The 13,450-nt window shown below is 40.6% G+C and overlaps 1 protein-coding gene across 1 annotated transcript in view; it reads left to right on the forward strand.

Annotated features, from left to right (window-relative positions):
* TMEM255B (transmembrane protein 255B) overlaps positions 1-13,450 on the forward strand; it is a 64,177-nt gene that overhangs the window by 11,016 nt on the left and 39,711 nt on the right. The window contains exons 2-3 of the mRNA XM_089511332.1: positions 2,080-2,222; positions 6,131-6,193. Coding sequence (XP_089367458.1) covers positions 2,080-2,222; positions 6,131-6,193 — 206 coding nt within the window. The remainder of the gene's footprint in view (positions 1-2,079; positions 2,223-6,130; positions 6,194-13,450) is intronic.

The following is a 13,450-nucleotide window of genomic DNA, read 5'->3' on the forward strand; positions in this document are numbered from 1 at the left end:
AACAGTAAGAGAGGCCAAGACTCTAGAGAAGGCAAAGACTCTTTCCTAGCCATTCAGTAGCTGTTTTCTGCCTACTGAAATATTAACATGAAAAAAAGATATTCAGGAAAGTTAAGTATTGACTTTTGATGAACACATGTTACCGTAAAGTGAACAGCATGCTAAGGTAAAGCTTAAGCTAAAATAGATTTCAGTGGATTATCCTCAGGGCTTTTATGAAATAACATTTAACCCTCTTTCACATGAAATTGATCGCTGCTATAATTACCCATACAGTATAAGTCTGTATACACTAGTGGGTTTCTTGAAGGCTTTGGTTTTTTAAAATCCTGTTTCATTTAGTTTTTAGTACGATGCCTAATAAAAAGGCAATTTTTATCAGAAACTACATAGAGAAAAAATTAAATACAAATAAAACTCGCTGCCACCAAAATAAGTCTAATAAATACGTTATATATAAGAAGAAACTATATGGAGATCCAGTGACACTTGTCCTCACTTTTTTTTTGCTTGTGCTTGAGAGCCTACAGACATATGATTGCATAACTATATTAGCCAACCTATAGTTGAACTTGTACATTAATTTTAAAAAGCCAGTATGTTATTTTGGATATTATCAAAATACGAACTTAGTGGTTTGCAGAAAAACGTTGAATCTGAAGATGTAGCAGGAAGAAAAAGAGCCTTCTTTTGTTCTGTAGTGTGAGTTTTTCTGCCTTTAGTGTTTTGTGTGTAGAAGATCCAGGCTCAAAGAACTAACTTGACCCTCAATAATGCCTGTCACTTTAGAGTTATGCTTCACTTGTCTCAGTTCTTTGAAGAGAAATGTCAGCAGTATCTATTGAAAACCTTGGCTAAGGAAAAGAGAGTTATTGAAGAGACCTTTTCAGAGTAATGACTACTCTTATTTTATAACCCAAAGAACAGCAGTTCTTAAGAGAAGATCACCTTTTTACAGAGACCAACTAAATGTCCCCAGTGGATTTAGGTCATAAAACACGAATGGTAATTTAAAATAAAAACAAAAATGCAGATTCTAGAAGGTAGTATAATTTAAAGCACAGAAGCAGCTCAGAGGAGATAATACTTCAGCTCAACCCTTCCTGTTAATGCTTGAGTGTATGTATCTGTGTGTGAATTGGATGTTGAAGACCTATGTAAAAAACTTTTCATGAAAGCTATTAGTTCTTTGATAGAAAGGGAGTAATGTACATTGGAAAAAGAGAAAGGAATGGCAGAGAGAAAAGAATGAGCTCTCCCAATTGGGGCTCTTGTCTGAAACATGGGGATGTTATTTTTTATACTATACTCACAGACCATTGTAATTAGGGGATTCTGGGAGTTATATGGCCTTTTGACACTGTGCCGTTATAGCACCGTGATTCTGCTTTAACTTATTTTGTGAGCCATGCATGTCTCTGGCTGAGAATTCAAAAGCACTATGCTCAACTGCAAATCCCAGGACTCCATCAGATGGAGCCATGGCAGTTAAAGTGGAATCATAGTGCTATTATTGTGTAGCATGAAACAGCACATAGTAAAACAACAACAACAACATTTCCAAGTTCTATCTCTCAGACACCTTAGCGCCCTATTATTCTTGACAGACAAATAAAATGTTTCCATTTTCTGCCCTAGATTAGCAGGGTTGGATATAGGAATATGATACTTCAAAACAATACATGCCTATAAAGGTCACTGAGTGGCCTTATTCTAATTGCCAGTATCTGACAGACCTAGTGTAAGGCTGCTACAGCACTTTGGCTTTTGTGCATTCACACTGCACAAATAATAAAGTTTGACACCACTTTAACTGCCACAACTCCTTGCTATGGAATTCTGGGGAATGTAGCTTTCTGAAACATTTAGCCTTCTCTGTCAGAGAACTCAGGTGCTACAACAAACTACAGTTCCCAGGATTCCATTGCATTAAGCCATGGCAGTAAAAGTGGTGTCAAACTGCATTATTTCTGCAGCTCCTTAAAGGAAGAGTATGATACAAATTTAGAATGCAAAATGCCTTGTGATTTGTATGAGTTGTTCATATGTGATTTACAATATGTTTTCCTTTCCTCACAGGACATTTCGCAAAAAGAAAGAAAACATCTCTTTGGTTTACCATCTCTCTGTTGGTGGTGTCTGTTTTCATATTGACCATAGGCCTGGCAGCTACCACAAGAACAGAAAATGTAAGCGTGGGTGGCTACTACCCAGGAATAATTGTAAGTGAAGTAGGAATTACTTATGTTTCCCAGTATCCCTGGTGCTGTGTTGTATGTTGAAATAAACAGAACTGTAAATCCAACTGACGGAGCTGCTGATTATTTCAACCTAAATGTTGGTATTTGGGTTGAGTTCAGTATTGCTGCCTATGATGCCAGAGTAACACAATTTTTGTGTCCTGCTGCATTGTTGAAACTAGGATTACACAGCTGATAAAGGTTTTGAGGAATTTGGCAGCAATTCTATGTAATCAATGTTAACCTGAGTAGCCTGTGTGTAAAGGAGAGACTCAGTGAGGTATTATGTTGGGTTATTGAAGATACTCATAGGGGAAAGAAGACAGATATAGGGCCTCAGAGTGGAAGTGTTAGGAATATTACAAATCTATCTCAATTCCAGATCTCTGAAATTTAATAACAGTTCACAAAATGAATTATTTCCTGTTATGCATAACATAGACAGATTTATGATGCCTTAACACTGGTGATACAAAACAAGTTCAAGATCATATACCTGCACTGTAAGATAAGGATAAAAAGGTTTTAGTCTAGTTAGCTCTCTGGCCCTGGCCTTGAGTCTTCATTTTTTGTGGGCAGGAGACAAACATACAAATTCTCCTACCAAATTTTGGTGGACTCAGCTCCAGGTAAGAGGAGCAGGCTGTGTGCAAATGCATCCCCCCTCATAGCCATGGATTCTTTATCCACAGATTCAAGCATCCATGGCTTGAAAGTATTTAAAAAATATACAATAGGAACTCGATATCCACGTATTAGCCATCCATGGATTTAAGCTTCTATGGATGTCAAGCCTGCATTGTCCCCAATAGTGACGCATGCACATGGCTGTGCTGCCATTAGGGACAACTGGACTGAAGTCCTCCCTCCTGCCTTTGTCCCCCCTCCCTTCTCCTCTAAGGCTTTTGCCCTAGGTTTGGTTTTGGGGACAGAGGCTGGAGTCCTGTCAGCTGAAGGGAGCTGGCACCAGGGCTTGGACCTAATGGGGCTCTGAGACCCAAGCCCTGGCCCCGGCTTTCTCTGGCTGACAGGGCTCTGGTCTCTGCCTCCGAACTGCCCCTGAAGCCAAGCCTGGGAAAAAAGCCTTGGAGGGGAGGGAGGGAGGAGAGAGGCAGGCAGGCAAGCAGGAGTCACAAGTTTGAATTTAGAGGACTTACAGAATCCACTGGCGACTACTGGGGCCCCATCGGCTGGAGGGACTCATTCCTCCTGGAGATTAGGGTTCAAATCCCTGTTCTGCCATGAAACCCACTAGGTGATCCTGGGCAAGTCTTACTCTCTTAGCCTTGACAACCCTCTTCTGAAGAAACTTTCCAAGAAAACACTAAATGTAGGTTGACCTTAAGGTCGCCCTAAGATGGAAACAACTTGAAGGCACACGGCAACAACAACCAGCTGTAGCTGAGACGAGAGGGGAGCAGGTTCTTCCCCCAGAACCAAAAACAATGACCTGTGGGTGGGATGACCGAGGGAAGCATCCTTTCATGGGTGGGAAAGTCAGGCTGGCAAGCAGCCTCAGGCAGCAGGTGGCTCCTCGGGCCAGCCCTGTCCCTCATCCCCACCCCCAGCCAGAGCCAGCCCAGACCCCTCAGCAGTCCCACAGCCTCTCAGTATGGCACCTCAGCTACGTCCTCACTGCTTTGTTCAGCTTGCCCCCTGCTCACTGGTCTTGCATCGCTTGAAGCAGCAGCAGCAGCATGAGGAGGAGGAGGAGGGAGGGAGAAAGGCCTTCCGTCCAGTTGTCCCTAATAGCAGCATGGTCATGTGGCCACACTGCCATTAGGGACAATGGGACTTAAGCATCTGTGGATATTGGTATATGTGGGAGGGGGGATTCAGAACAGATCCCCCACAGATACTGAGGGCTGACTGCATAAACTTTATAAAGAAAACCTTGATTTTGTCATTTTTTATAAGGGACACCATTTTACTGTCTATTGTATTTAATAAGGCTTGAGCAGCCATGGATTTTCGTATCTACAGGAGTTCCTGAAACCAAACCCCAGTAGATACCACTGTTACCCTAGGACCTGGCCTCCAATCACCCCTCACATATTTGATATCAATCTAATATTAAAAGGGACATTGAGGTGAGGGACCTATGGGTGACCTGAAAAGGCAATCCCAAGGTGGAAATCTGGCCATAATCCGGTTGGTTCTAGCAAGGGAGGAAGAAAGCAAAACACACATCACAATGAGATCACCCAAGACATCGGCATAATCCCTTTTTCCTGTAGAGGGCAATGATGGGACTCTGGCCGAAGGAGATGGTTGTGCTTATACAGACAAAGGACACTTCTCCAGCAGCAAGGGGTTTGCTTTGTCTGAGATATTCACACCAATTGTCCGAACATTTACTACAGCTCCCAACCATTATTTTACTCCTGGAAAACCAGTTAGCCATTCAGTATTTGATTTCTGCCTTGAAACATGATTTTAGGTATATATACCACTGCCTGCACACTAGCAGTTTGTTCTAGTTTGAAATTAGGAAGACGCTGTCAGTTTCACTAGACATCTCAATAAGATGGCCAACCAACTTGCCTAGTCAGCTATTGAGCCATCTCTGTTCTGGACACCCTTAATTGGAACCAAGCTTCAGTATTGGTAAGTATCACCATTAGCAAGGCCTCCACTATCTACCTTCTTGTGCCTTTGTTTTGTTAGTTTGTGTATATGTGTGTGTGTGTGTGTGTGTTGATTATTTCCTTAATAAAACTGCAAAATCCATTTGGAATTGCCTCTGGAGTTCTATGGGATTTGGAATTGTTATATATAGGGTTGGGATCCCAAGACCAACTATTACCCTGGACAAAATATTTTGCACTATTAAAAATTCCCCTAAAGCATATTAATCTGTGGGTGCCCTCCCAGGACCCCAGCATTTTGGGTAACACCAAGGGCTCACTGTGTCCAGTTCAGCTAGTGGAGCAGGAGCTTGCTACAATTTGCAAGGATTAATTGGTTGATTACTTACTGCAGCTTACAAAGACTCTCAAGGGGTATTTACTTATGCTCTGTTGTGTATCTGCATATTTAAATGGCACATAGTAACTGTATTTAGTACTTAATTCATAATGCGTAATGGCATCACTAGGGGCCATTCCTATATTTCAGGTTTTAGCACAGTTGATCCTGAACTGGCAAACCGAATGGTTATATGAGCCCTCTGGTGTGTGTGTGTGTGATTATTTCTTCTTTCTCTGTTTAATGTGAAACTACCGTATATACTCGACTATAACTCAATCTTATGTATAAGTCAAGGGCAAGTTTTGGGGCCAGAATTATGGATTTTGATATGACCTGTGGATAAGTCGAGGGTAAAACTTAGCAGCATGTAACAAAGGATATAAAGGATGAAGGAAAGGAAAATGATGCTAAAGATCTTTAAAAATTTTGACAGGCATAACTGTTTGTATTCACCCTAAAGGTTGGATGGATGAGATAGTAGAGGGAGTTAATACTTCTTTTAGCTGCTCTGAGAAGATATTAAGCTCTCGCCTTTCACCAGAGCATGGTTCCTTTTTTGATAAGCGTTAAAGTACAGTACTTACACTGACCCATGGATAAGTCGACCCAGTTTTTTTGGATCAATTTTTTGACTAAAATTTCTAGATTTATGCATGAGTATATACAGTACTTTGTACTGAGTTAGGTGACTGGTCTATCTAGTCTAGGGCAATCTATTTTGGTTGGTGGCAACTTTTAAAATTCTTATTTCCAATTAAATATTTGAAATTATTTGAAATGGAGGTGCCCCAAAGTATACTCATATGTGTCCAAGTATAGAGCTGTGGTTCTTGCACATTTTCACATTCTCTTCTTTGCTTTTCTAAAATTCATTCTAGATCATATACACAGCTAACCCAGTTTCTTCTTTCTTGACATAGCTTGGCTTCGGATCATTCCTAGGAATTATTGGTATTCATCTGGTAGAGAATCGGAAGCAAATGGTGAGCAAGTATTATGATTAAGTACTGTTTTAAAAATCTAAACTATTTTAAAGACAATAAATGCTGGTCCATACTGGCCAATTGAGGTGAGTTTTGATGATGACCGTGGCTCTTCTTTCTTCAAGATCAAAATGTTGTTCTGCTAAATATTTTCCATTATTTCCCTTTTGGAAAGTGACTTTTTTAAAAAAGAAAATCTGCAACATGCAGCTCGGTTGATGCACATCATGAGTTAGCTCATCCTGCTTACTTTGTGGTGAACTGATGGGTTGTTCACTTCAGGATAATCCAATCTTTTCTTTCCTCCTGACTTTTCCTTGTCTTTCCTGTGGTATTTTCACTTTGTCATTCTCCTGTTTCCTATTCTTGCCTGCTACTTTGCTGTTGTTGTGTGCCTTCAAGTCATTTCTTTAACTTACGGTAACCTTAAGATGAATCTTTCATAGAATTTTCTTGGCAAGATTAGTTCAGAGGGTCTTTGTCATTGCATTCCTCTAAGGCTGAGCGAATGTCACTTGCCCAAGGTCACCCAGTGGAGATTCAAACAATTGTCTCCTAGAGCGTTGGTGAATACAACACTCACCAATACTGCCTGCTCCTTACACATTGTTTGTGTAAACAAACATGTTCCATCTTGGGCCTTATCTGCACTGGCCAGTATACACCAAGGGCATCCTGGAGTATTCTACCTTAACAGCTGGCCCATCCTGCCCCTTTTACCTCAGTCTCTGTTCCTGGGGCCACGGTGGCTGTCTTAACAGGCATCCAGTCATTTCAGCCTCTGTTATGGGTTGATTGCTTTTAAGGCCAGAACAAGACACCGAGCTACAGTTACATGGGCTGGGCACCTTGTTCTGATTGCAGAACGAGTGGCCCATAGTGGTGGTGGATATGAAATCTTATAATATTTTGGCATGGACTTTTCAGCTAGAAAGAGGCAGATGGTCTTTTGTAAATCCATTACAGAACCACATGATCTCCCTGAGCCAGTATTAGTCTAGAAGAAAATGGCTCAACTGCAACAGGGGTGACAGATCAACTCTGGATTTTATTCCCCCCTATTTTTGCAATGATGGAGCTCCTGTTCCACTCAGAGCAGTTGCAAGAGGAGCACTGGTAAAAATTCAGAGTGGATTTTTCAGCTCTGAACTATTACATGCCTGATGATCATTTTTGTTAAGGTATTTCTAGGAGGTAGTTCTGCTGAGTTCTCAAATCTGAAAAAGTAAATATAGCTTAAGTCTCCTTTGTCTGGAATTCTGAAATCCAAAATACTCCAAAACCTAAACCGTTTTTTCATGGGTGGCCAAGATAGTGATGCCTACTGCTTTCTGATGGTTCAGTTTACATAAACTTTGTTTCATGCACAAATTATTAAAATTATTGTATAAAATTGCCTTCAGGCTATTTGTATGAGTTTTGTGTTTAAACTTGGGTCCCATGTCCAAGATCATAGAATCATAGAATCATAGAGTTGGAAGAGACCACAAGGGCCATCCAGTCCAACCCCCTGCCATGCAGGAAATCCAAATCAAAGCATCTCCAACAGATGGCCATCTAGCCTCTGCTTAAAGACCTCCAATATATGTCAACCTCATTATATATGTAAAAGCAAATATAGGTATTTCAAAATCCATAAAATAAAATAAAATAAAAATCTGAAATCTAAAACACTTGTGGCCCCAAGCTTTTCAAATAAAGGAGACTCAAACTATATTGTAAAGTGACACCTCCAACAGAAATAAAGCTGTCTGAATTGCTTTTACACTTCTGTTCCTTAAATTTTATAACCATGATGTTGTGTTTCATTCCCATTGCTCTCAATTGCCCTCAACAGGAACTCCAGTTAAAGTGATGAAATGTGTTTGTGTCAGTGTTATCAACAAAGAAGCAATTGTGAAATAGCTGTTCTTGGCCAATGCCTCAGCTAGTCTTCTGTAATTTTAAATTGATTTTTAAAGGTTTATTACTTTTTTTGTAGTGTCAGGTAGGTTTTTCTTTTGGATAGGCAGAACTTGTAATTCTTCTTACCATATAGGCAGAACTTGTAATTCTTCTTACCATAAGTTAACCAAATATTTTGTTCATTGTGAACTCGAGGGCCAGCATCCATAGTTTTTTGTGGGTTTTTCGGGCTATGTGGCTGTGTTCTAGAAGAGTTTTTTTCCTCATGTTTTGCAAGCATCTGTGGCTGGCATCTTCAGGGAATGCTGACAGAGAAGTGAGTGAGGTATATATACGCTTTGTGTGTGTGACCTTTGGTTGGAAGGAACAGACCAGCACACAGATTAACATGTAAATCACGTTCTTCCAACCAAAGGTCACACAGTGTATATATACTCCACTCACTTCCATGCCAGCATTCTCTGAAGATGCCAGCCACACATGCTGACAAAACATCAGAAAAAAACTCTTCTAGAACATGGCTGCATAGCCTGAAAAACCCACCAAAAAACCTATGTTTTGTTCATTCTTGACTTTTGGAATGCTGCTTCCTAATGCTGAGCTGTAAATTGTTATGTATTCAGCAGCACATGCATTCTGTTGAATAACTTTCTCTGAGCCTGTTCTGATGAAATGTTAGAGACTGTGCAAGGAACACTTTTTGTTTGAGTGGAACGGACAACTCATGTTAGATTATCTTCACCTCTCTGTAATCTGTGGAAACACAAGTTTACAGAATGGAGCAGGCAGTCTCATATGAGTTCTGAGCTCTTCAGTGAACTCTGCCAGTTTGGATAGTAGAGTCCCACAAGACCTTTGTTTTTGTGTGCCTTCAGCTCATTTCGAACTTACGGCAACCCTAAGGCAAACCTATCACAGGGTTTTCTTGTCAAAATTGGGGGGTTTTTTTTGCGCGGCGGGGGGGGGGGGGGAAGGGTTTGCCTTTGCCTTACTGTGATGCTGAGCGAATGTGATGTACCCAAGGTTTCCCAGTGGGCTTCTGAGGCTGAAATGGGGATTCAAACCTTGCTCTCCATAGTCATAGTCCAATGCGCAAACCACCACACCAGACTGGCTCTATAAGATCTTTATTTCACCATTTTCAACCACCTTTTCAGCCTTATGTTCTCAGTGGTTCATTGCAGGTGAAAAATCATATTTTCTGCATGCTTTCCAACGTAACTATAATTTCTTTATCATGGTATTTCTTATATTATGATTTTGTTTTTGCACAGGTTGCTTTCCACTTGTTTCCACTGGAATCAGTTTCTAGTCTGATGGTGATATGTAGCCACAAGACTTAAATCCGTATTTTATTGCAGCGTTTTCAATCAGAATTCCCTGGAACTCTAGGATCCTGTGAGAGATCATGACTGAAAAAAACATAAACTCTTTTTAGCTGGGACTAGGACTCTGGAGACCAGGGTTCAAATCTCTGCTCTCAAATTGTGCTTCCAAACAATTCAGTAGGTTTGGGGTGATCATTGTGATATAGATGGGCATATGCATCTCCATTGGCCATATGTGCAAAAAGCTGAGTCAGCATGTGCATCTCTCTTGTGGTACTCATGGAGGGAAAAGTGATAAAATACAAGAGCCTTATGCAGAATATTTAAATGAATGGCTATGGCAATGGGGGAAAAAGAGGATCTGAAGAATTGTTTATTTCTGTCTTCATTATTGAGCTAGAATATGGTAAAACAGAAATGACCATCTGCATGCCCTTGCACTTACAGTTTTTATGTGCATGTGCAGTTTTATTCCTGCAGATGTTAGGCTTTTGTGGGCAGCACAGATGATGAATCTCAAAGTTTAAGCTATAAATTCAACATATCATAAAATATTTTGATAGGTAATATGCTCTTCATAAAATGCTGAAAATGAACAATTTGGAGAACTGAAATGTGCTCATGATTTATTGTTTTGATTTTGTGGCATCAACTAATGAAGCAAGAATGGAGGATAAGAAAACTGTTTCTAAAGAGACACCTTAGAACAAATTTAGTGTCTGCAGTCTCTGAGGGAGCAAAATATTTCTTAGCCTAAACCTTGCTTTAGGGAGGGTTAGCTCATCATAGAGATCAAAGCTCCTGCTACACAAACACTCTTGAATAAATCTGTCTAGGAAACAAAACTTGTCCTGGTGTTGTCGTTTGACACAACATCAATGTTCAGTTCTAGCACTTCACTGCTTCTGCTGCCTGACTTTCCCCTGCTACTTATAAAGAAAGCCCCTACAGTTTGGATCTGGCCCATATCCATTTCTGTTCTATGCCAATTGTATTCTAGTGGAACAAACATAGAAGTGTCCCCATGCTCCCAATACCCCCATTTCTTCTCACAAAGCTATATTACGGAATGCTTTTAGGTAGGAGTACTCCTTGGACCAGGGACTGACTAATGTGAGCATGTAGATCTACACAATCAAGCTGAAGACCAAGGTACACATAATGCTAATTTTTCTGCATGCGAAACAATCATTAAGAGATCAGCAACAGGCCATGAAATTGTAGTACCCACCCTCCTCATTCAACTTGCAGTTGAACTTGCAGGGACTATAGCAAAGTCTTTGACTGCATAGATCACAAAAAGCTATACATTGTACTTAAAGAGCTGTGTGTGTCAATACATTTGATTATTCTGATGTGCAATCTATACAAAAGGCTACATTTAGAACAGAATATGGAGAAACACGGTGGTTTCCAGTTGGAAAGAGAATTAAACAAGGATGCATGTTATCACCCTATTTGTTCAACATACATGCAGAAAATATACAAAAAGCAGGCTTTAGATTCAGAGGAAGGAGGAGTGAATATTGAAGTCTCTAGGTACTCATACATTTTAAAGCCAGGAGTGATTTGCTATAGTAACCAGTTGTATGTTTGTAGCCAATTGCCAGGTTTTGTGTGTGTGTGTGTGTGTGTGTGTGTGTGTGTGTGTGTGTGTGTATAATGTTATGTGCCTTCAAGTCGTTTTTGACTTATGGCAACCCTAAAGTAAACATATAATGGACAAGTTTCTTCAGTGCCATTGTAATCCTCTGAGGCTGAGAGGGTGTGATTAGCCCAAGGTGACCCAGTGGATTTTCATGGCCAAGTTGAGATTTGAACCCTGGTCTCCAGAGTTGTGGTCTAATGCTCAAACCACTACAACATGCTGGCTCTCATATAGGAGGTAGGGGTGTGTGTGTGTATGTATGTATGTATTCCTCACTAAGGTTTTCAGATCACAGGGCCTGGCCCCTCTTCTCCAGCTGCCAGTGTGAATGGGAGGAATTTAGGTTGAGAGGACTGCCTTGAAAAGTGTGTGTCTGTGTATCTCATTTGTTAGATTTTGTGGTTTCTAATGTTTGAACTATGTAACTGTGGTTGATGCTTGATAAATCCTACCTTATAACACTAGCAGGATCTGTTCTTGTGGTATTACAAAGTGTCACCCTCTAAGTCTCAAGTTCGGACCCTGACATCTCAGGACCTGAGATACTCCTGACGCACAACCCTATTCCCCATCCCAAATACAAAGCTATTTTTTCTTATCACTAGTCTCTTCATGCCCACTCATGCGCTTCCTGCGCTTACCACAACTGTTCTGGATCCCTCCTGCCCCATGTCTAATGCCATATACTCTGAAAGCCATATTGCTCTAGTTCTGTTTTCCACTCTGTTTTTCACAGGTTTATGACCAGAGGCATTGCACTTTCTTTTCTTGGGTATAAGGAGTTGTGCCCCTAAAACACCTGGCACCATTTGTACTTCTCAAATGTCTTGCCTTGTGAAACAAGTTCAATATTAAAAAACAAAAACAAAACACTGGTTTGGCAAATGCATACCTTGCTCCCACCCCCCCACCCCGGTCTCCTATATATGAGCACTTTAATGGCACTTAGAAAGATAGGACTAGGGAGAGGTCAGCTGCAAATTAGTTGTCTTGAATATGACCTTCTTCAACCTGCTTTTTCAGTTGTGACAACATGGGCAGTACCAGAGTTGTGTTCATCTAAGGTGGTCTTTCCTCAGACGGTAAGGTATTATGGGACAAGGTGACCCCAGAGGATGCCTTCACTGTCACAACTTTGCCGCAATGGCAAAGGGTAACAGGTGATGGGAAATATCTTTGTTAGAGACCTGTCAGTAGAATAGACAATGATGGGCTACAATCTAACCATTAAATTTGGGTTGGCACATACTGTGGATTAGCTGGCCAGTTTTGACTGCCAGATTCTTACTATCATTCCTGGGAGAGACTGAAACAACTAAAACTGCACCCTCAGATAGTAGCATGTGCTATAAAGTAGCTTTGTATATGTTCATATGTTAATAGATATATTTAAGTTTATCTGGAAGAAGAACTAATTATTATATCCCGCCTTTCTCCCAGTATAGGGACTCAAGGCAGCTAACAAAATTTAACAGAATACAAGTTAAAAAAAATACAAAGCATTAAAATGTAAATACAAAGTTTAAAAAACAATTAAACAATTAAAAAAAATTAAAAACATTACACATAAAAAATTAAAATATATTAAAAACTCTATACAAAACCATATACAAACCTGGCACAGTATTTAAAGTCCAACCCTTGTCAGTTTGAGAAAGCCTGGTCGCATAAGAATGTTTTTATTTGCCGCTGAAAAGAGGGCAGGGAGAGAGTTCCAGAGCTTTGGGAGCAGCCATTGAGAAGGACCTCTCTCTTGTTCCCACCAAACAAACTTGAGAGGGTGGTAAGACAGAGAGAAGGGCCTCTCCTGATGATCTCAGGGCTCTAGTGGGCTTGTAAAGCAAGATATGGTCTTTCAAATAACCTGGACTCAACTAATATAAACCATTATTGTTACCAAGACCAATCACGGGATACAGTTGGGTATAGGGCTGAAATGATTGACATACAAAATTGATAGGAAGAAGAGGAGCACCACCTTCACTACTGTTGAATCACCACTCCAACAAAACAGAAAAGCAGGGAGACTGGCCAAGGAGACTGGGGGACTCCCAGAAAGTATTGTATCCAGCTGCTTAGAGAAGCATTGACACTCTAAAACCACTCTAAATTCTGGGGCCATAATTAAGAAGGCCCTGCTACTTTCCAGATCATTTGTGTGAAGAGTTTTCCATGAGTAATGGAATGCTAGCCCCATTCCACACTGTATGTACTCTCCATCCCCACATATCATACACATACATATATAACTTTATCCATTCCCCTACAATGGTGATTCTCAAACTTTGGTTTTCCAGGTTTTTCTGAGATTCAACTCCCAGAATCCTTGAACACTGGCCAAGCTGGCTTAGGCTTCTGGAAACTGAAGTCAAAAAC

This window comes from Sceloporus occidentalis, unplaced genomic scaffold, assembly GCF_023333645.1.
Source record: "Sceloporus occidentalis isolate IW3139 unplaced genomic scaffold, rSceOcc1.0.p SCAF_2, whole genome shotgun sequence".
Lineage (NCBI taxonomy): Eukaryota > Metazoa > Chordata > Lepidosauria > Squamata > Phrynosomatidae > Sceloporus > Sceloporus occidentalis.